Here is a 20,976-nt window from a genome sequence, read left to right as displayed (position 1 = left end):
GGTATCTTTTTGCCTCTACCTACAACTTTTTCTTTTCTTTTTCAAGCTTATGTTTAAATTCCAGTTAGTTAACATATATAGTCTACCTACAACTTTTGACTTGAATTATCTCTGTGGCTTATGCTCTTTTTGCTTCATTAAAACTGATGGACCAGTTATCCTCAATGAGGGGATTAAAATACTGCTGAAATCACTATTTCAAAGAAATGCTACTTTCTGAGTCACATATTACAGTTTGTTTTTTTTTTTTTACAAGAGGGTGAATAGTTTTTGATGACAGCTGAATAAGAATGTAGCTTCTTCAAAAAATTACATAGAGTACGTAGTCAGAATATTCTGCTTCATCAAAGACATCAAACTAAGGAACAACGGGCACTCTTACTAAACTCTAAGTATGCCAATGCTTACCTTCCCTGTGTACTTTCAGATTTAAAATTATATGAATTATGGGTGTTAACATAATAGCTATCACTTTTATGAAACTAGGTCAACAAAGCTTCATTCATTTGTTTTAGCGGCTCTTTTAGAACATTCTATAATAACTGTGTCTTATCTTTTGTTTCCAACTGTTTATGGCTGTGGCAACAAAGCGTTCCCCTCAAACAATGATATCATTTTGTTCGAGACAGAGTTTCTACAGACTTTTATTTGGTGTCTGGCCTTTTCTTCTAACACCTCACGGGAGCCTTCTGTTACCACCTTCCCATGACCACATGCAGCTGTTTCTCTGTTTCATACTGGTTCATAAAGCACCTGGCCATTGTGTCCATGGCCCACATTATCCTAAGTTATTTATTAAATCATGTAGCAGAATCAAGCACCGAGCAGAAACCATGGGGCAGAAACCACAGCCTGCATGCTCCGATACTGATCTCAAGTTACTTGACAAGCTGTTTTGCATGTATTTGCCTATTGTCACCTTTTTTTTGAAGCTTAGCCACAGTCCAAATGTAAGCGTTTATTTGAGCATTTTCCACATACTCAGCCTTAGTTCCTTAGATAGTACTTCCCAAATTCTGAGATGTCAATTTATTACCTTAATTTCTTTTCAAGCTTCTAAATGAACACACTGCATTTCTAATCTTCTTTGTAATATTTACAAACAAAGCGTTAGATAAAACTTTTAAGTGCTACAGTCTACTAGACCAGAGGAAAGAAAAACTTACTGCTAGAATAAGTTTTGCAAGTTTAAGGCTGAGCAAGTCTGAACCAATATCAACTAGTTTATATAGGGTCTTCAGGAGAATACTTCTTCTCTTAAACTTATTTCCAAGCATGTTTCCTTCCGCTAAAGCGTGATGAAGTTGTGTGCAAGCAGCACAAATTGTTTCAATGTTTTCTTCTGTCAGAGCAAAGAGAGTAAAGCGGCACTTACTAATTAAGGTCAAGCTTTCAAGTGTGTCAAACACAGTGTAAGTAAAACCCCGTTGTTATTTCCCAGAACATCTTCAAATCCCTGAATGTTTTTTTCCCCTTCTCTTGTAATTTCCATCGACCTGCTTTTTTTTTCTTTTTGTTGATCCACCCCCTATAATGTTGACTTATTTACTCATCGGTCAGCTTATCTAGAACACACAGTCTTTCAAAAGAGTGCAGTAAAGAATGAATTGCACCTATTCCAGTGGGGTCTGCTTTGTTCCAAATGCTTTCCACCTCACAGTGCTTGGTTGGTTCAGTCTCAGCGAAGCACAGCACTGTGTCTCTGCCTCCAACCCTTTGTGGCATAGTTCCACTGGCCTAGAATGTTCTCCTCATCTTCATTCCTACTGATTTTGGTCCTTTAAGGCTCTGTTTATATTCTGGCTCCTCCAGAGAAGTCGCAGCCTTCTACGTTCAACAAACATTACTCTGTAGCCTGTTTTTTTTTTTTTTTTTTTTTTTTCACATACACACGAATGTTGTGTTATATGCCCAGTGCTCTCAAACAGATGCCATGCTAAGTGAGTAGGAATTGTGTCTTTGTATCTTTGTATCAAACAGAGCATGGTACAATGAGAATACTGTACTGACAATCTATAACATAGTTTCATATATACTGGCTTTCTAATATATCTGTTGATGAAAACAATGATCAATGTTTTTCTCTGAGAACAATGCTCATTATCTGAGAAAAGAGGGCAAATGGAACAAAATCTCAAAATGTCACCTCACCCACCATTATTTACAGGTGGTTATTACAAGAGAGGGGAGAGTAAAAAAAGAAAGGCATTAGTTGGAAAATAGGAGAAACCTAGAACATCTTGTTTTATAGTTAGAAGTCTGAGGGCAACAATTTTTGAAAGTGGTATCCATACCAATAGGCAGAAAGGAAGAAAATTACCACACAAAATGGAACATGAGGGGAAATATAAGAATCCAAGGTCTAAGATATTCAGTTGAAAAATATTATCTGGTAGATTCCATCGCAGAATTTAAAATTAGGAAACCAATCTTAAATAAATACCATAATGTGCTCTTAAAAGCCCACATAGAGGAAGTGTGTGCCTGAAGAAGGAAATGACTCAGGCCATTTTTAGCTCTTTTCAACAATAACATCTAAGAAAAAATTTTAAACCTCAATAGCTCAGTAACCTTCAATGCCTTTCAGTTATGCACTTAAATAAATGAATTTTTGGGAAATGACTTAGACTAACTTTAAATAAAGGGGAAAACCTGAGCTCTATTGTAAGAATGCTTTTGTTTTGTTGTTTGATTCTTCTGTTACTGGCAGTTTCTTCACAAACCCCAAGTCCAGGCCATGGACCACTCTCTGGTAGTGGGTAGACCTCAAGGCATTTGTCTAATACTTCCCTCTGCAAACTCTTCAGCATGGTGCATTCAACTAGGAGTAGCTGTTTTAGCTTAAAATAAGTTAAAAAGGAAAGGCTCACAGGTCAAATTTTAAACTGTTGATCAAATTAACTTTACACCAGTTGGTTTGTAATAAATGCCATATAGCCTCAAAAGACAACTTGAACTTAAGAGCTTTCAAGATTCTCAAAGGGCTGAAGCTAGTGGGTGAAAGTTTGATAAGTAACAGAAAGCAATGTAGCCTCAAAGTAACTTCTCCCCCATGAGATACTTATTAATTGCAAAGGAGAAAACAGTAACTTCACAGTGGAAAAACCTAGATACCACCTTCCCCAAGTGATCAAAGTTCATACCCCCGGTAATGGACCGGGTCAGCATCATGTGCCTTCTGCTATGATGCACTGAGAAGGACACAGCAGTACTCATGCCACACACCTTCCCCAAATGCCTAGTCTGGGTCTAACTGTGAGAAAATACCAGAGAAAACTAGCTTGTGGGGGCAGTCTATAAAATAATTGGCAAATATGTCAAGATCATGAAAGAGCTATGACAAATAACTTGAACTTATGATCCGGGATTTGCTTTTTCTATAAAGGAAATTATTAGCGTAACTGGCAAAATCTGAATATGGTTTGTATAGCATTGTAGGATAATTTGCAGATATGTAACAGAATGTCCTTGTTTCTTAAAATGTGTGCCAGAGTCCTAGGGATATGGGACATCGCGTTGGCAATTTGTTCTCAAATGGTTCAAAAAAGGAAAAAAAAAAAAAACAATGCCTATGTGTGTGTGTGGGGGGGGGGGGGGGATACCGAGAAAAAGAGAGCAAGACGGGGGAAGAGAGAAAGAGAATAATGAAGTAAATGTGGTAAAACATTTATATTTGGGAAATCTGAGGTAAGGACATACAGGATTTCTTTGTACTATTCTTGAAACTTTTCTATAACTCAAATTATGGAAAAATAAAAAGGAAAATAAGAATTAAAGGAAGGGAAGAGGAGGGGAGAGGAGGAAGGGGGAGGGAAAAAGAAAGAGAGAGAGGGGGAGGGAGGGAGGGGGAGAGGGCAAGGAAGAGAGAGAGGGAGGAAGGAAGGAAGGAAGGAAGGAAGGAAGGAAGGACGGATGGAAGGGGAAGGAAGAAAGAAAGACGCTCAAAAGCTCAAGTAACCCAGTCCTTCCCCCATGTACTGTTCTTAAAGTTGCATATGGGAGAGGGAGAGATGCCATACTTCAGGGCCAACAATCTTCCGAGAAGGCAGATTCACCCACATTTCAAATCCCAAACGCCAGTTCAATTTTCTCTGTTGGTGTTCTCAGAACTCTCTTAAAATCTTTCAGACTGAAGACTTCCTCTGAGACAGGCCTTCGTGCCCCAGACCACTCTTCCTACTGTGCTCTCCCTAGCATGTTCTCCTTTGTTAACCTTTGCCCAGACTGATTGCTCTTGTCACTAGTTTTTGTACACATCTCCTAAAATAAAGGGCCCAAAGTTAAGCTGGCTCGCTAATCTGAGGGTGAAAATTAGTAGCTGCAGAGGGAGGAAAGTCATCACTCAGAGGTTTTGAGCTGCAGTGGACAGAGATGATGGTCCAGTCTAAGCCACCATCACCTGGCATGAGAACACTGCCGTGCAGAGATTAGGTGGTTCCCCCACAGCCACAGGCTTAGTTAGTAGCAACACCAGAGCCAGAAACCCTGCCCAGGGCTCCCGCATGAACCACAAACACAGCCAAGTACAACAGGGAGCCAAGGAGCCGTGAGGCCATTGGAACCTTTTGGGAAGTAGGTCTTTTACATGACTTCGTTGCTTGCTGGGGAGGACTTACTTACCCTGCTTCTCTGAGGTCCTCTTCCCAAGGCTATCCTGCGGTTTGCTCCTCCATGGAGCACTCACTCCACAATGCCTGGTGAGGGCCTACTGTGTGTGTGTGCCAGTTGCTGAGCTTAGCCCGGAGCCGTGACTACAGCTCCAGAGGGAGTCCATTTTCACTACAGAAATGGAATCCCTAAGGAGCCGCGAAGGAGAGACGGCAGGGGTCATGCTCCTGACAACCTTTCCACAGGTCACCTTTTGCAGAGACCCACTGATCACCGGCCTTTACCGCTGGGACACTTCAGAGTATGAGGGCTGGGCGCACTCCAGGTTGCTTCCAGCTCTGAGTGGCATTCCCAACAGGTGTGGGAGCCTTACAAGAGTAGGAAATACACCTTTGGATCTAGAAAACCATCGGCACACCTGCCACAGATGCCAGTCTATGAGACTTAGTCAAAGTTTCAGGGGCCTGAAGTCTGTTTTAATCTTTCACTTTCATGTATTAACTGTCACCCTGGAGAGTTCAAACCAGCATTTCCTTGGGCGGATAGAAGGTGATGAATTCATGTATTCCATGGGGGATTTTAGAAGTAAGCTCTCTTCCAGCATTTAAAGTGTAAGTTTTAGTCACTAAAAATTAGGTTTGCATGTACTTCATATATACATTATTAGGTGAATAAAGAGATAACTCCATTTGTTTTTGAACATGTTCACAGAAATGGTAGTCAAAGCATACTAAAAATATCAGTGCAATGGGGAACATATAAATAACTACAGATATTCTCAATTTAAAACAAACTTTTTTTTTTTACCCTTTTCTAATTCATGCAAAATCGGTACGATCCTTGTATTCCAAAAGACTTCGTCTACTTCTATTTCTGTATCCTTTTCTTGCAAGTTGGCTTTTGAGACTGCAAAAGAAACCCAGATCAGGAGAAAGCTGTGAAAAAGGAGTTGTACCTAGAGCACCATCCCAGGTCTGCTATTCATCACTAAAATTAACCAACTCTGTAATTAAATTATACCTCGCCCCCTAAGCCCAACTAATTCTAATTAGAACTATGTGTCTCTTAATAAAATCACCTCAAATCAAACTCAAGATAAGATCATGTAAAGAAACTAGAACTTTAAACTCTGGCTGGGACATTGTGTAACGTCTTAAGCTTTGTCAATGTTGGAATTATTGTAAGGCAAACAGGTGGTTTTTGTTTTGTTTGTTTGTTTGTTTGTTTGTTTGTAAGTAAGCTCTACACCCAACACGGGACATGAACTCATGACACTGAGATCAAGAGCTACATGCTACACTGACTGAGCCAGCCAGGTGCCCAGGAAGGCAGATAGTTTTGAGTTATTTTTTATTTTAAATGTACCACTCTGTACTCTCCGTAATATGGAATAAGTAGAAAACTATAGATATGTAAAGAATAAGGATTTTGAAAATGTTTGATGAAAATTTTTCTCAAAGGAAGAAGGCCTGCAGAAACTTTCTTTCCTATAGAAAATAAAATGTCCACATCACTGTGGGGCCGTTGAGATTTTGTGCGGCGTGGTGGGAAAAGCCTGTGCTTTGGGCATTGACAGATGTCAGTTCAGATCACAGCTTCATCACAGATGTACTGGGTGACCGGGGTCTGGTTTTTCACCCTTTCTGAGCCTCATCAGTGAAACAGAAGACGAAAATCTTTGCCTTCGGGGCTATGAGAATTAAAAGACATGATATAGGTAAAGCTCAGAGCCCAGTGCCTAACGTCTAGCAACAACAAATGTGAATTTCATTTTCCTAATTAAAAAGCAACAGGCCACTGCTGTCTGAAGTTTATCCAGCTGCATGATACCAGCGAATGATCAAAAACAGATGCTGCCCATGAATGAAGGCTGTAGAAGAGTAACAGCTACCATTGATTGGGTACTTTAAGATGCAGCATGCCTCTATTTAATTTTTGTAACAACATTATGAGGAGGTGCCCAAATTGTCTCCATTTCCAGATGAAGAAAGCGGGGCTCAGGGGTATTAAGTTACCTGCCCATGGTCATATAGTTCCATAGCCCTTGCACTTGAACTCTCTCTATGCTATTCCACCCCTACAGCAAAAACGGTAAACTGAAAGGTAGGAGGGAAATGTGAATCATATTAGAAACTGCAAATCATGATTACATTTCACACAGGCTATATCTCACTATCTAAAGCAAGACAGTGTAGTTGGAGGAGGCACTGCTGTGCGAACCCTCAGGAGCAGTGCTTAGTCTCCCTTCTCTGAAGTCTGCCCCATAAGGCCTTCACATGGTGCCCAGTCTATACTGGTTTAGAGTCTGTGCCCGCTCAGAGTGGACCCGGTACCGATCAGTCAAGTGTCCACAGTGGGTGCCTAGATCCTACATATATCACATGAAGACTTAGAAATGATAGAGATGGGGTGGTTCATCTGGTTAAGTGTCAAACTTCAGCTCAGGTCATGATCTTTCAGTTCATGAGTTCAAGCCCCGCACCCGGCTCTGTGTTGACAGCTTAGAGCCTGAAGCCTGCTTCAGATTCTGCGTCTCCTTCCCTCCTTCCCAGGCCCCTTGCCTGCTTGTGCTCTGTCTCTCTCAAAAATAAATAAACACACAAAAAAAGAAAAGAAATGATAAGTACAACGAGGGTTTCATAGAGAGGAAGGAGAGAGAGAGAGAGCAATGAAAAGGTGTATGGCCTATTTATTTTTAGATTGTTTTAACTGGGCAACAAAACAAAACAAAACAAAACAACCAGCTGACCAGGGAGGCCTGTTAAGAGCACAGGTTCTAGATTCACTGTCTGGGTTTGAATCCTAGCTCTCCCACCTACTAGCTGGTAGACTGTGGGCAAGTCACATCACTTTGCTCTGTAAAATGAGGTAACAATGGTCATTTCCAAGTTAGGATTAGGGATTATTAATTTATTTTGTGCTCCTGTATTTATATTACTCTTTTTTTTTTTTTAATTTTTTTTTTCAACGTTTATTTATTTTTGGGACAGAGAGAGACAGAGCATGAACGGGGGAGGGGCAGAGAGAGAGGGAGACACAGAATTGGAAGCAGGCTCCAGGCTCTGAGCCATCAGCCCAGAGCCTGACGCGGGGCTCGAACTCACGGACAGTGAGATCGTGACCTGGCTGAAGTCGGACGCTTAACCGACTGCGCCACCCAGGCGCCCCTATTTATATTACTCTTGAGAAGAAAAGAAATATACAATACAGTCTAAACTTCCCAGGTGCACGGTGATGATGTCACCCAGGAGAAGCAGGGAGACTATGCAATTTACCCATGCCTCCTAGTGCACAGAGGCCTCCTCTAATCCGCTCCACCCTGGGAATAGCCATTCCAGTTGCAGTGAGTCCAGGCTTGCCTCTTATCAAGGCTTCCTGATACGAAGAGGGGATGATGTACACTGGGTGTGAAGAGCATTTGAGCAGAAAAAGTAGACAGAAAGGGGTTGTCAACGAAGCTATAATCAAATAGTGTAGGTGTGCTGTCAACAGTTTTCATAGCACAGCTTCACATAATCTGTCTAACCCATAAAGAAAAATTCACCATAATACACAAAGGTGCAATGTCTTTAGGACAAAATCGGTCCACGTTAGTACGGGTTCACAATCCCTTATCCAAAGCCTTTGAAGCAGACGTGGTTTGGGATTCAAAAAGTTTTGAACCTTAGTATGGCAAAATGGTACACGCACTGCATATTACACACCACCCCCAGTAGGGTCTTCCGGCAGCACCCTGCAGCAAGATATGTGCATATTCACACCAATAAAAGAAAGACTAATCTTGGCCTACCATCAGTTCAGGTCAGGCACGGCCACTAAATGAGTCTGAAAAATACTTCAGCTTTCAGAGCATTCCCAAGCTGCAGCTTTGGGATTTCAGAACCATAGGTAATGGATGCTAGACCACCATCTCAATCTTTTGGGTCATTACTTTTATGAGCCTACCCTAACCTTGATAAATTACAGGTATGGAGTCTAAAAGTAAACCTGAATATTCAAGCAGAATACATGGCTGCTCATAGTCCCAAGTATCTGACACAAAGTCCAAAGAATGTGAATAAAGTCAACATATATCAAGGCAAGTGAAAAGCCAGAAGATAATAACTCAGACAAATAATTTAATCACCAAATATTTATGACATACTTAAGTTTACTAGAAATACAGACTCCAAGTCCAATAAGTCCAAATCAGCATTTTTACCTCCCATGCAATATGCTGTTAAATAAAACAGCTCTGTGAGAAACCATGATTATCAATCTGCTTCTCAGGACAAACAAAATCAATAACATGCTCACCCTGGGAAGAACTGAATTACAGGGGGGAGCCAGAAATCACAGAACAGTTTGTTTAACCTTGGGAAAGGAAAGGTTCTTGCAGGCCCTTCCGACTTGTCTCCTCTCAGAGAAGTGAACCAGACACTGTGGCGTAAGGGTTCAGCCCTCTCCCAAGAATCAGTGTGAGCGGTGGTGCCCAGCCCCAGCCTTTCCACGTCTTCCCCCCCTTGTGCCCCTCCCCCAACTCTGCTTTCTGCAAAAATCCCATTTTATATACTTAACCAGTCTCCATTCTAGCAACTGAAGCATGGAATCCTGTGATGACTCTTTAAGATTTACAAAAACTAAATAAATAAACTTTGCCTCAGTCTTGGGCAACAACCTAATATTTTAGAAAGCACTTTCCTCTAGGTTCACAGTTTGCTAAATATAAAAATTATGATTCAACAGGAAATTGGGTAAGTCAAGCAGAAATTTCAGCATGTTTTTGACGATTTTGCTGTCTCAGTGGTTATAGGTTTTAACCACAGCTTTGAGTTCTGGATACAAAAACTTGACACAATGTTTATTGGCTGATGTTTTTAGCAAGTAAGTGTAAAATCCTTAGCAACAATTCTGATGTGGAAATCAGTCTAAGATTTTCCTGAGTGTTACAGAAATTCCCATTGGCCACAAAAGTCATTTTATTGATAAGAAGTTAGTTGTGAAAGTGATAAAATACTTTTCGAGCCCGATAGTTTGGTTTCATAAAATTTCATGTGCACAAAAATAGTGCGAAGAATATAACAAACACCTGTGTACCCACAAATAGTTTGGTCAAATATGAATCGTATTTTTAGCCTCTCCCTTATTTCAAAGAAATAAACATTACAGATATAGGTGCCTCCCCCTGTCCATTCCCCCTCCTTCCTCTCCCTCCAATGGTCACTGCCATTCTAAATTTCTTTGTTTTTAGTGTTTATTTATTTTTGAGACAGAAAGAGAAAGAGTGTGAGTGGGGGAGGGGCAGAGAGAGAAGGAGACACAGAATCTGAAGCAAGCTCTAGGCTCTGAGCTGTCAGCACAGAGCCTGACGCAGGGGCTTAAACTCACGAACCATGAGATCATGACCTGAGCTGAAGTCAGACGCTTAATTGACTGAGCCACCCAGCATCCCGGGTCACTGCCATTTTAAATCAGGTGGTTATTTTTATCATGTTTGACTTTACATGTCACCACCTGGATCTGCATCCATAAACAGCATAATGTCATTGTTTCTGCAACTTAATGTTTTCATGTAATATTATGTGCACTCATTTCAGTCAATATTATAAGTGTAGTCTAATTCATGTTTCTAACCGCCATATTTCATTGCATGAATACATTTTGCATCATTTCTAGCCTGTGATTTATATTGTCATATATTTTTTTTCTCAAACAGATTAAAGCCCCAAAAGGCTGAATTCACACAGTTAACACAGTTTCCTTTAAGTGAGCAATGATTTTGAACTCAGGTTTTGAATTTAAGAACTATGTCAGTGTCAGGTTTTACAATTTTCCAAGTGCTTTTACAAAATAATTTCTCGTACAATCACTAGTACTGTAATCTATAAATGTTTGGGGCACTAGAACTGGGTAATGGTAAGAATTTTAAGACTTGTAAAAATAATAAAAAATTTATAAAAACAAATGTTGATGTGAGACCAAGTTGGATGAAGTTACTAGAGTTTTCAAACAGAGAGCCGACAGCAGACATGTTCAGTGTAAATGTCTTTCCTACAAATGGAGATGCTGATGAGGAAGGAGCACTGGAGACCTTTAAGAACACAAGCACCTCACCTGCTCTGGCTTCCAGTCGGCTCACGTCTGAGCTGCTGGAATATGATGAGGCTCTCGAACACTTCTTCCCCTGCTCCCTAGGAGGAAGAGGAATACGCACACCATTCAGCACAAAAACCAAAGTATTTCTCTTTCTATAAGTGTAGAGCTGGTTATATGTAGCTTGTCAAGAAACCACAGAGAATTGTTTATAAGATGTGGTTTGATACTCTATATCCCTTTAATCATAACATCTGATTTCCAACTAAGATTTATTAATCAAAAAACAAGTCGGATTTGCTTAAAATATTAAATATAGTTACTAGAAACACCAAAAAGTAAATAAATAAATACATACATACATACATCCTAAGTTTACTTTGCAAATCAAAAAACTGATAAGGATATATACCACAAGAGGTCACTGTTACAATAAGAAAGAACTCTGGTATACAGGAATCACAAAAGACCAGCATTCAGGAGCTATAAGAGGCCCTTCCTCTCTCTCCCTGAACACAAGAATTATTCCCAAATTGGTCAGATGTGCCCAAGGTCAAAAAGCAGGGTCAGGTGTGGAGCCCAGGTCTCATAATTTCCAATTCACAGTTCCTTCTACTTCATCACAGAGTATCCTGTTTCCATTTTAAAAATTCATTAGTGTTCCTCAAAATGCTTTATTTTTAGAAACAGTCTAAATGTGAAAGTGTTGAAGGTAAATTCAGGAAGCCCCCAGATGATAATATTTTGTGTTCCAAATAAAAGACTAGTGGCTAGCCAATAGCAGGATTATATTGCCCCCCCTCCCCCCCCCCGCCCCCGCCTTTTTAAGGTTATAGTTAATGTAGAGACCATCTGGGAAGGATACAACTTTTCTTTAGCTACAGTGATACTTAAAAGCACTTATTTTAAACATCTGTACAAAATTCCAAGGTAAAAAACACTGAGAGCAAGTTTTACAACATTTTTTTTTATCAAAAAATCACAAAGAATGGATATACTTGTGGCCAGGGTCACTCACAAGCATCCAAATGTGTGCCTGTGTAATAAGATTCCTAGGAAATGTTCAATGCTACGTCCTGGCCCTTGGCTTTTACTGCTGCCCTAAAGATTAGCTTCTCCAAATATCACTTTTTTCCATAAAATGTCCTTTTTTTAAAAACATTTGACATTTCGTTTTATCATTTAGTAGACTAAAGATCAAGCTAATCTTCCTCAAAATGTCTAATTATTTCATACTCTGAGACAATTGCTTTATTTTTATTCAGTGTAAAAACATAGATCTGGTAGCAAGATCTCCCTGGAGAATCAAAGAAAGAGTGTGGGGTTGAGATGGATCTTCTTTGTCAACACTCTAAGAGTTGAGATTCAAATGGAACAGATCTCAAAGAAGACAAAAATAAAGTAAATCTACCCTATGAGAAGGTAAAATACCAAGAGTGTGACAGGGTGTGAGGCCAAGGAAGTTCTCACACTCATCACTCCTAGAAATAACAAGAAAGTCTGAGAACAATAGAGGCAAGTCCTTCTTTTCACTATTGTCCTAAGCAACTACTGAAATCAAGCAGGATAGTTTTCAACTAATAGCTTTCCAAAGTCACTGGTCCACTCCCTCTGAGTCATGGCCAGTGATGAGGTTGCCTCCCTAAATTATACCACATTTATGTATCCCCACTTCTGGGTGGGGGAAAAAAAAAGAAGGGTCCTTCTTCTTATGATATACCAAAGTTCAACAGTGCTGGGTCTGACTAATTCTCAAAAAGAGCATGGATTGGGATTTACTAATACCCTCCGTGATCATCAGTCTACAGTGATTGAGTTTGCAGGCTCTGAATCCAAACTCCCTGGGTCCTGGGTCCAACACTTATCAGCTATGTGGATTTGGGCCACTTACTTAAGCTTTTAGCCTTGGTTTTCTAATCTTAATATGAGGGCAATTCCTCTCCTTAGTACAGTGACTGGTACGTTTGAAGAACTTAACAGTCAATGTTAGTATTTTCTTTTGTTCTGGGTCAACAAGCACCTGTCTGAATAATCCAATGCTGGATGTTATTGTGATAAAGAATATATGAAGAGTTGCCCTGAAGAAGTCTAAAATCTACTTGAAAGAATTAAGCACCTTTTTTTTTAATGGAAAATTCCAATGGAGTCTCTAATCAAGTACTAGACTGTGAAAGTCAGCAGTTTATAAGAACTGGAGGGATGCTGAGAAGGAAGTGATTAGTGAGAGGGAGATGTGGGCCACAAAGTGGGTCTTAAAGAATAAAAGTTGAACCAGCAAGTGATAACACTACTCTCAGGAGAGAAGCATGAGCAGCCTGGTACTCAGAGTAAGGGATAATTGCACAGGGCCAGCAAGGAAGGAATAGGAGGTTTCTGCTGGGACATACAGGGAACAGCTGTCTGAAACTCTGGGTGGAGGCAATGGGCTGGTCTTTTGGGCAGTAAGGAGCTGTCTTAGGTTCTATCGCAAGGAAGTAATGGGATCTGGGGTTGTGCCAAGAACATTTAGGAGACTTGGAGACAGGTAACAAGAACTAATTCTTCGGGGGGGGCCAGTGGGACTGGAGAAAACAACAAATTGAAGAGATTCTGTAAATGAAAAGCTGATAGGATTGGTGGTTGATTTCAGGTAGAAGAAAGGACAGAAAGTGCACTTGGAGAAGCAGGATAGCAGGGTTGCCATCAACAGAAATGGGAAGGTTAGGGGGTAGAACAGTGTGAGGAGTAAAGCACTCGTGAGGTTTGCCATATTGATTTCTGGTGAAAAATGGAGTATCGGCAAAGAAGATGTGGAAATCAGGAAAAGAGTTCTGTTAAAGCTCAAAGTGGTATATAGGGACTAGAGTCATCAGGTTTGTGGCTTGGAGACCAGAATCTCAGGACAAGGCCTTGTCAAATACTCATATAAAGGATCGCAAGGGGAAAAGGAGTGCAAAGGAAGAAGAGAAATAAAATATGTTCTCATGTATCTCAAGCATGCTGAGAAGACAGGCATTACTAACTCAGGTCAAAGAAGACGAAAACTGAGGAAGAACTGTCTAGTCTGACCAGGGTATGCCTTACAGGGCTTCTGGGGAGCAGTACAGAAGTCCCACAATAGGAGTGAGGTGGGGAGAGGGGCATCAAGAAAAGAAAATCCTCTCCCTGCCAGAGAAGAGAAGAATGGGTGGCCTTATAGTTAGTGGAAATCTGTTCTCCTGTAACTTCCTGGTTCTATGTACTAAATGGAGCCATATGAAACACATCTTTATCCTTCTCCCTCTTGACAATCCTTCACATATTTAAAAATGTGGTGTGACCACTTAACATCATCTCCTATAGTTTAAATCCCATGGTTCAATTAGCTACATCATTAGCTAATTATCATCATACTAATTAGCTGTGTGACTCCAGGTCCGTTTTCCAAACCAGGAAAGCTTTGGTTTCCTCATCTATATATGAGGGGGTGGTAAATAATAGTAACCCTCTATATAAGGTTGTCGTGAGAATTAAATGATCCAATGTGGGATTGCTAGCAGAATTCCAGGTACCTAGTAAGTACCCAGTAAATGTTTACTGTTATTACAGCTGCCATCACTGATGTCAGCAATGAATTTCTCCAGTCCCTCAATGCATCCTCATGGGATGTGGTTTCAAATCTCTTTGCCAGCCTATTCAGTTACTCTGAGTGAGTGGCAGTTTGTCGGGATCCATTTAGAGTCTGGAACCCGGCACTGAGATAAAGGTATGGCCTGAGGAACAAAGAAGAGAGATTCTAAATAATGCAGCCTAGAGCTACATTAGTGGTTTTGGTGGTCACATCACAGTGTTGGTCAATTCTTGTTTTTTTCTCACATATGCAGCAAATGCAGATTTTCTCCATCCATGGTGGATTCATTAAATTTCACAGTTATATTTGGCAAAGGGTTCCTGTCTATGAGATGTTTCTGTATTTTGATTCAGTCATCCAGTATAATTGTTCTTCTTCCCAGCTTCCTGTCCCATGTTGTCACAGACCATAATTAATTTTCGTGCAATGATTTTTGATGTCCAATAATAAAACAATTCCAAAAATCATTCTTTAAAGCTCTTTTGTGAAATTCTTCTAGGAGGCAGAATAACACCATTTAATTAGTTACGGTATCTTCATCTACAAATAACAATAACAACAACAAAAACCTAATTCTAACAGACTTACCCCAAAAAATGAAATATACTGGCTCATATAATCTGAAAGTTGAACACTAGGGTGGGTTTTAGGTGTGGTGTGATCAGGGCTTTGGCTCCATCTTTCTGCAGTTCTATCGGTTCTGCCCTTCCTTTGTTTTGTAATCAGGCTGGAGTAGTGAAGAAGGTGAAATGGCTATATGGCATTCCCAGGCCTCTGATCGACTACCGACCAGAGCAAAAGTAAGGTGTTCTCTTCCCAGTCACTGACTGGAGTCCTACATTTCACTCTGGACACCAGAACCAAGTTCTGTCGTCAAGGCAATGCCACACACAGGCTGACTGCTCACCCACCAATCAGTCACAATAGCAACACCTACTTCTGGACCACATATGCACCGAAGAAATAAAGTATATTTCTTTAAAAATATTCTAAAACTCAGATTTCTCTATTATTTAGACAGGTTTTTCAATTATTTTGATTAAGTCAGAGTTCAGCAAGCGTTTTCTTAAAGAGCCAGACAGTATACATTTGACACTTTGCAGGCCAAATGGCAAAATAGAAGCTATTATGTAAGTACTTTTGTAACCATTTAAGTGTAATGACTTAAAGATGTATAAACCATTCTTAGCTCAAGGGCTGTATAACAGAACAAAACAAAACAGGTGGCTGGCCAGATTTGGCTCCTGGGCTGTAGTTTGTTGACTCCTGCTTTAAAGCAGAACTATAAAGACATTAAGAAGGATTTGGAAGCAAGGGGAAAAAAAGCAATAAATTTATTTCCATTTGGAAAAAAATCACATGTAAGAAAATGGGAAAGAAAATTTTAAAGGTATGTTTAAAATTTTAAAGCGTATTTAAATTTTAAATGTGCTAATTATCATAAGCATACGATAAAAAGAAAATTTAGCAAATTTTGAGCTAAACTTTCCTTACCCTAAGAAAAAGACACTTCATTTTTAGAATTAGACTCAAGTTGTATAGATTCAAGTCAGGAAGTAAATATTTTAGGCTTTGCAGCCACACAGTCTCTACAGCTACCCAACTTGGCTGCTGAAGTGGGCAAGCAGCCACAGACAATAGGTGAATGAATGGGTGTGGCTGTGTTCCAATAAAACCTTACTTACAGAAACAGGTAATAGGTTGGATTTGGCTCACGGGGCTCAGTTTGCTTACCCCTGCTTTGTAATCTCTTTAGATTCTTTGACTGAAATTTGAGAAGGCCATCACCAAGGAGTTGCGGTGGGGAGGTTTGCGGGGGGGGGGGGGGGGGCTTTAATCATGTTTTCATAGCCTGAAGCCCCAGACATATAGTTTCCAGACATATTAGCATTCTGTCTTAATAACTAATGTTAAAAATAGAATTCTACTTAAACAGCTACATACAAACATAACGAAATTGAAAAACATGATTTTAAAGAAATGCTCATACGATCAAAATTTTAAGTCTTCCAAGGTTTGTGGCCCAAGATTTAAAAAGCACATATTTAGAAATTCTACATATAATCTCAATACCCTGTTTGGTAATCACTAAGAGGTTATTCTTCGAGTTGTACTTGCATAAACTTGATTAGACATGGCTTCGTAGCTAACCATGTTAGCTTAACTTAGTGAAGCTCAAATTCCCCTAGCTTACGCCCACCAACTCCAGTTATTGAAGACAGCACAGGGGAAGTGCCCTGCAGGTCCGCACCATTCCAGGGACTATCCAAAATGACCAAACGGAAGAATTCCCCTCAAAAGAATCTCCAGGAAATAACAACAGCTAACGAACTGACCGAAAAGGATTTAAACAATATAACAGAAAATGAATTTAGAATAATAGTCATAAAAAATTAATCACTGGGCTTGAAAACAGTATAGAGGACAGCAGAGAATCTATTGCTACAGAGATCAAGGGACTAAGAATAGTCAGGAGGAGCTAAAAATGCTATAAACGAGCTGCAAAATAAAATGGAAACGACCACGGCTCGGATTGAAGAGGCAGAAGAGAGAATAGGTGAACTAGAAGATAAAACTATGGAACAAGAGGAAGCTGAGGAAAAGAGAGATAAAAAAATCCAGGAGTGGGGCGCCTGGGTGGCGCAGTCGGTTAAGCGTCCGACTTCAGCCAGGTCACGATCTCGCGGTCCGTGAGTTCGAGCCCCGCGTCGGGCTCTGGGCTGATGGCTCAGAGCCTGGAGCCTGTTTCCGATTCTGTGTCTCCCTCTCTCTCTGCCCCTCCCCCGTTCATGCTGTGTCTCTCTCTGTCCCAAAAATAAATAAATGTTGAAAAAAAAAAAATTAAAAAAAAAAAAAAATCCAGGAGTATGAGGGGAAAATTAGAGAACCAAGTGATGCACTAAAGAGAAATAATCTACGCATAATTGGTATTCCAGAGGAGGAAGAGAGAGGGAAAGGTGCTGAAGGTGTACTTGAAGAAATCATAGCTGAGAACTTCCCTGAACTGGGGAAGGAAAAAGGCATTGAAATCCAAGAGGCACAGAGAACTCCCTTCAGACGTAACTTGAATCAATCTTCTGCACGACATATCATAGTGAAACTGGCAAAATACAAGGATAAAGAGAAAATTCTGAAAGCAGCGAGGGATAAACGTGCCCTAACATATAAAGGGAGACCTATAAGACTCAAATTCCCCTAGCTTAGAGTACAAGTCCATGGCTTCAAGACACCTCAGGCAAAAAGCCTGTGACTTCCCACAGTGGTAGCTATGGGGGCTTCCTCGTCCGGGAGAGGAGCCGTGGCTGCCCTCTTCCAGAGCGAGTCACTGCCCATGCTGGTTCTGGGCACCTGCACCTTCCGTTCTCTGTTTCCTCCCTCACGTCCTAGTGGGGTACTGACACGGCCATCTTCCGCCAGAACTGCTGCAACCACTGCTTCTCAGTGGGCTCCTTTGTCCCAGGCTCTCCCCTCTCCCTGCCCTTCACTCTGCTGCCAGAGTCCGTCTTGTCTTCTGCTGAAAACCTGTCAGTGGCTCCCTGCAGTCTACAGCCTCCGGACCCATGCTCCTGCCGCACCGGGCCACCTGCCTTTCTTTGAACCTGCTGCCACCAAGTCAAACATCCTCAGCTTCTGCTGTTCTGTTAGCAAAAAGCACAATGTCCGGCCCTGATGGAAAGTGAGCCACAAGAGGCATCCCAAAACCACGCACCCCAGGTCGCCTCCCCTGATCTTCAGGTCAGAATGAAGTGCTCTCACATCTAAACTCCCAGGGCACAGCTTCCAGCTCTGCTTCCATTCCCCCAGCATCGGAGTTCATCACTGAACAGTGCTTCCAAAACTTTCATGTGCATTTGCATCATCTGGATATCTTCTAAAAACGCAGATTCCAATCCAACAGGTCTGGGATGGGGCCCGAGATTCTGCATTTGTAACTATCTCCCAGGTGATGCTGACGTTGCTCTTCCAGAGCCCACACCTGAGCAGCCAGCCTGCTGCCGTGCAAGCGCTTCATGGGCAGGGTCCATTTCTCTGTCTCCCACCACCGCCCCCCCAACCCCGACCCCTCATCTTTGCTTACCGAGAAATGCTTATCAAATGGAAATGGTGGAGTAAGGTGGGACTCTACAAAATCCTCCTGGCCAGTGCTTGCTTTTTCCAAATGGAAACAGTTTTTCGGGCACATTACCCTTAATTTCTTAAAATAATAATGACTTCATTATTTTTGAAAACAAAAATGATTCATTTATTAATTTTTTAAGGCCAGGCAATATAAGAAAGTACAAAGAAGATTTTTCAAAAAACCATCCAGGACCCGACCACCCATAAGTATTAATATGTGGTAAACATCATTCCAGACATATTTTGCATATATTCAGATGAAAAGAGAAAAGAAAGAAGAGGGACTTGGAGGGAGGGCAGTAAAGGGCACATATAAATGGGATCATACCATACGTGTCATTGTAATTTTAAAGTATTAAGTATAAATTTTACTTGAATTTAACAGAGAAACAAATTGAGATGAAACTGAAGGAATTGTAGAACTTCAGATGGATGGGTCTTCCCAAGAGATATTAGTTTCTAAAAGATCTCTCTGAAGTTAAGAAAAAAAATAATGAAAAACATTAGGATGCTGAAGTATTCTTTTTTAAATTTATATTTCACTTCCAGACTGTAGCTACTGACAAATCTATTTCCTCTCATGAAGTGAAAGAATTAGTACTCACACTTCTTCCCAAGTACCGGTTTCGGTTATTTACACGACTATTACATCATTAACGTTTCTGTTCCATAGCCATCATTTTCAGACTTTTAACTCACTATGAAAATAGAGTCAATACTCACCATGAATGCCTTTACCATAGCTTCTTCATTTCAGAATTTTGACTCATCATTTTGATGTCAAGACTTTTCTAGAAAGTGCATGTGTACTATAGTCCCCAAGTTCATTCACATCTGGAAATGTCTATCTGTTGCCTTTGTACTGAAAAACAACTTGGCTGGCGATACAGTCTTGGGTTATCCTTCTTATACTTAGAAGTTCATTGACACTACTTCACTGTCTTCTGACACTCAGAGGTGCTCTAATAAAGCCAGAGGCAGCCTGCCTCTTCCTCCTTCTATGTGACTCACTTGTGCAGCCTGAATGGTCATAGGATACCTTCTTCCATTTATCCACCCAATCAACAATTACTAATTGAGTGTGTACTATGTCCCGGGTAATCTAGTGCCAAACACCGTCGGAAGTATCTCAGTGTGGAGTATTCCGCCTCAAACTTTGTTGGGACAGGATGTGTCCATTGAGGTTCAGATTCAAATTTTTATTTCAGAAAGTGGTCTCTTCCATTCTCAATTGGTTCTTGTGAGTACCAAAGGAGTTAATGTATGTAAATCACTTGGAAGAGTGGCTGGCACTTAGCTGAAAGTAAGGTAGTACTAGGAGGGGGTGTGGAAGAGGACCCTCTCCTTCAGGAATACCAATGCCATGCATCCCGTATCAATTTCAATTGCTCCACTCATTTCATACCTTTTCATTCATTTCTTTTTGTGTGGTTTCTTCTAACCTGTACACCATGTCTCATTACATGTTCAACTGTTTTCATTCTCACTCTATTTCTAATATGACTTTATTCTCCATGTTTACACATTTTTCTTTCATTTCTTGAGAACTGAAAACATATTTTTCATCTCTTTAGGTTGGCTTGGAATCTCTAATTTGAATTCTTATAACCCCAAGAAGAGCTCCTTTTTCCTTTTTAAAAACAATTTTTGACACTATGGAAAACTGTTCTAACTCTTGTTTTTAGAGGGCAGTTCCTTTTGTGATCCATTTTCTTCATCTGTCTTTTGTTATGTTTTTTACATATCTATGCTTGAGTCCTCTGTTAATGCTTGTCCTCATATTATTTATCTTTAAACAGAACAATTTATTTGTTGAAGAATGAACAGGATCCACCAAGGCAGAGAGTTAGGATGTTCTGTGACTTCAACTTCAGTTAGCTTTCTCGAACAATCCATTTTCTGTTGTTTTTTTTTTCTTAACCTGAAGCACGTGTTCCCTTGGTCTGTGTGTAGCAAGTTTCTGTGACTCACAGAAAAGCCCTGTTACATGATAGGCTGCTTGAGTTCTAATCTAGCAAACCTTCTTCCCCATGTATACAGACGTGCACCAGCTGGAGGAGACAATCACCCTCAGCACTGTTCTCCTCTCTTTTCACCATCTGGATCTTGAATGGGGTCTTAACAGGGGCATCCCCCCTTCTTCTGTGGCTGGCCCACATCCTTAGGTTTCATTTCTTTAATTAAAGACTATTGGATATGTACCTTTCTGAACTAAGAGACTCACTCTTGGGGAAATCTGTTTCTTGCTCTATGTCTGAGGAGGTCAATGTCTGCTCTCAAATTACCCCTTGTTTTCATCTACATTCCATAGACTCTGGCAGGTTAACTAGACTCTTCTGGTTGCAATATTCCAAGTGACAAAAACCTAAAGTACCGTAAGCTGTCCCTGTCAAAATAAATAAAGGAAAGAAGAGAAAGGAAAGAAGAGAGAGAGAGAGAGAAAGAGAGAAAGAAAGAAAGAGAGAGAGAAAGAAGGAAGAAGGGAAAGAAAGAAAGAAAGAAAGAAAGAAAGAGAAAGAAGGATGGAAGAAGGGAAAGAAAGAAAGAAAGAGAGAAAGAAAGAAAGAAAGAAAGAAAGAAAGAAAGAA

At 40.5% G+C, this 20,976-nt stretch overlaps 1 protein-coding gene across 3 annotated transcripts in view; it reads right to left on the bottom strand.

Annotated features, from left to right (window-relative positions):
• ARMC2 (armadillo repeat containing 2) overlaps positions 1 to 20,976 on the bottom strand; it is a 127,589-nt gene that overhangs the window by 76,616 nt on the left and 29,997 nt on the right. For all 3 annotated transcript variants that reach the window (XM_045499219.1, XM_045499218.1, XM_045499220.1), the window contains 3 exons: positions 10,702 to 10,778; positions 5,416 to 5,514; positions 1,167 to 1,342 (listed from right to left, as the gene is read on the bottom strand). In XM_045499219.1, coding sequence (XP_045355175.1) covers positions 1,167 to 1,342; positions 5,416 to 5,514; positions 10,702 to 10,778 — 352 coding nt within the window. The remainder of the gene's footprint in view (positions 1 to 1,166; positions 1,343 to 5,415; positions 5,515 to 10,701; positions 10,779 to 20,976) is intronic.

This window comes from Leopardus geoffroyi, chromosome B2 (genome assembly GCF_018350155.1).
Source record: "Leopardus geoffroyi isolate Oge1 chromosome B2, O.geoffroyi_Oge1_pat1.0, whole genome shotgun sequence".
In the NCBI taxonomy this organism is placed as follows: Eukaryota; Metazoa; Chordata; class Mammalia; order Carnivora; family Felidae; genus Leopardus; species Leopardus geoffroyi.
The sequence above is the reverse complement of the archived record's forward strand: the minus strand, read 5'-3'. Positions and strand labels throughout refer to the sequence as shown.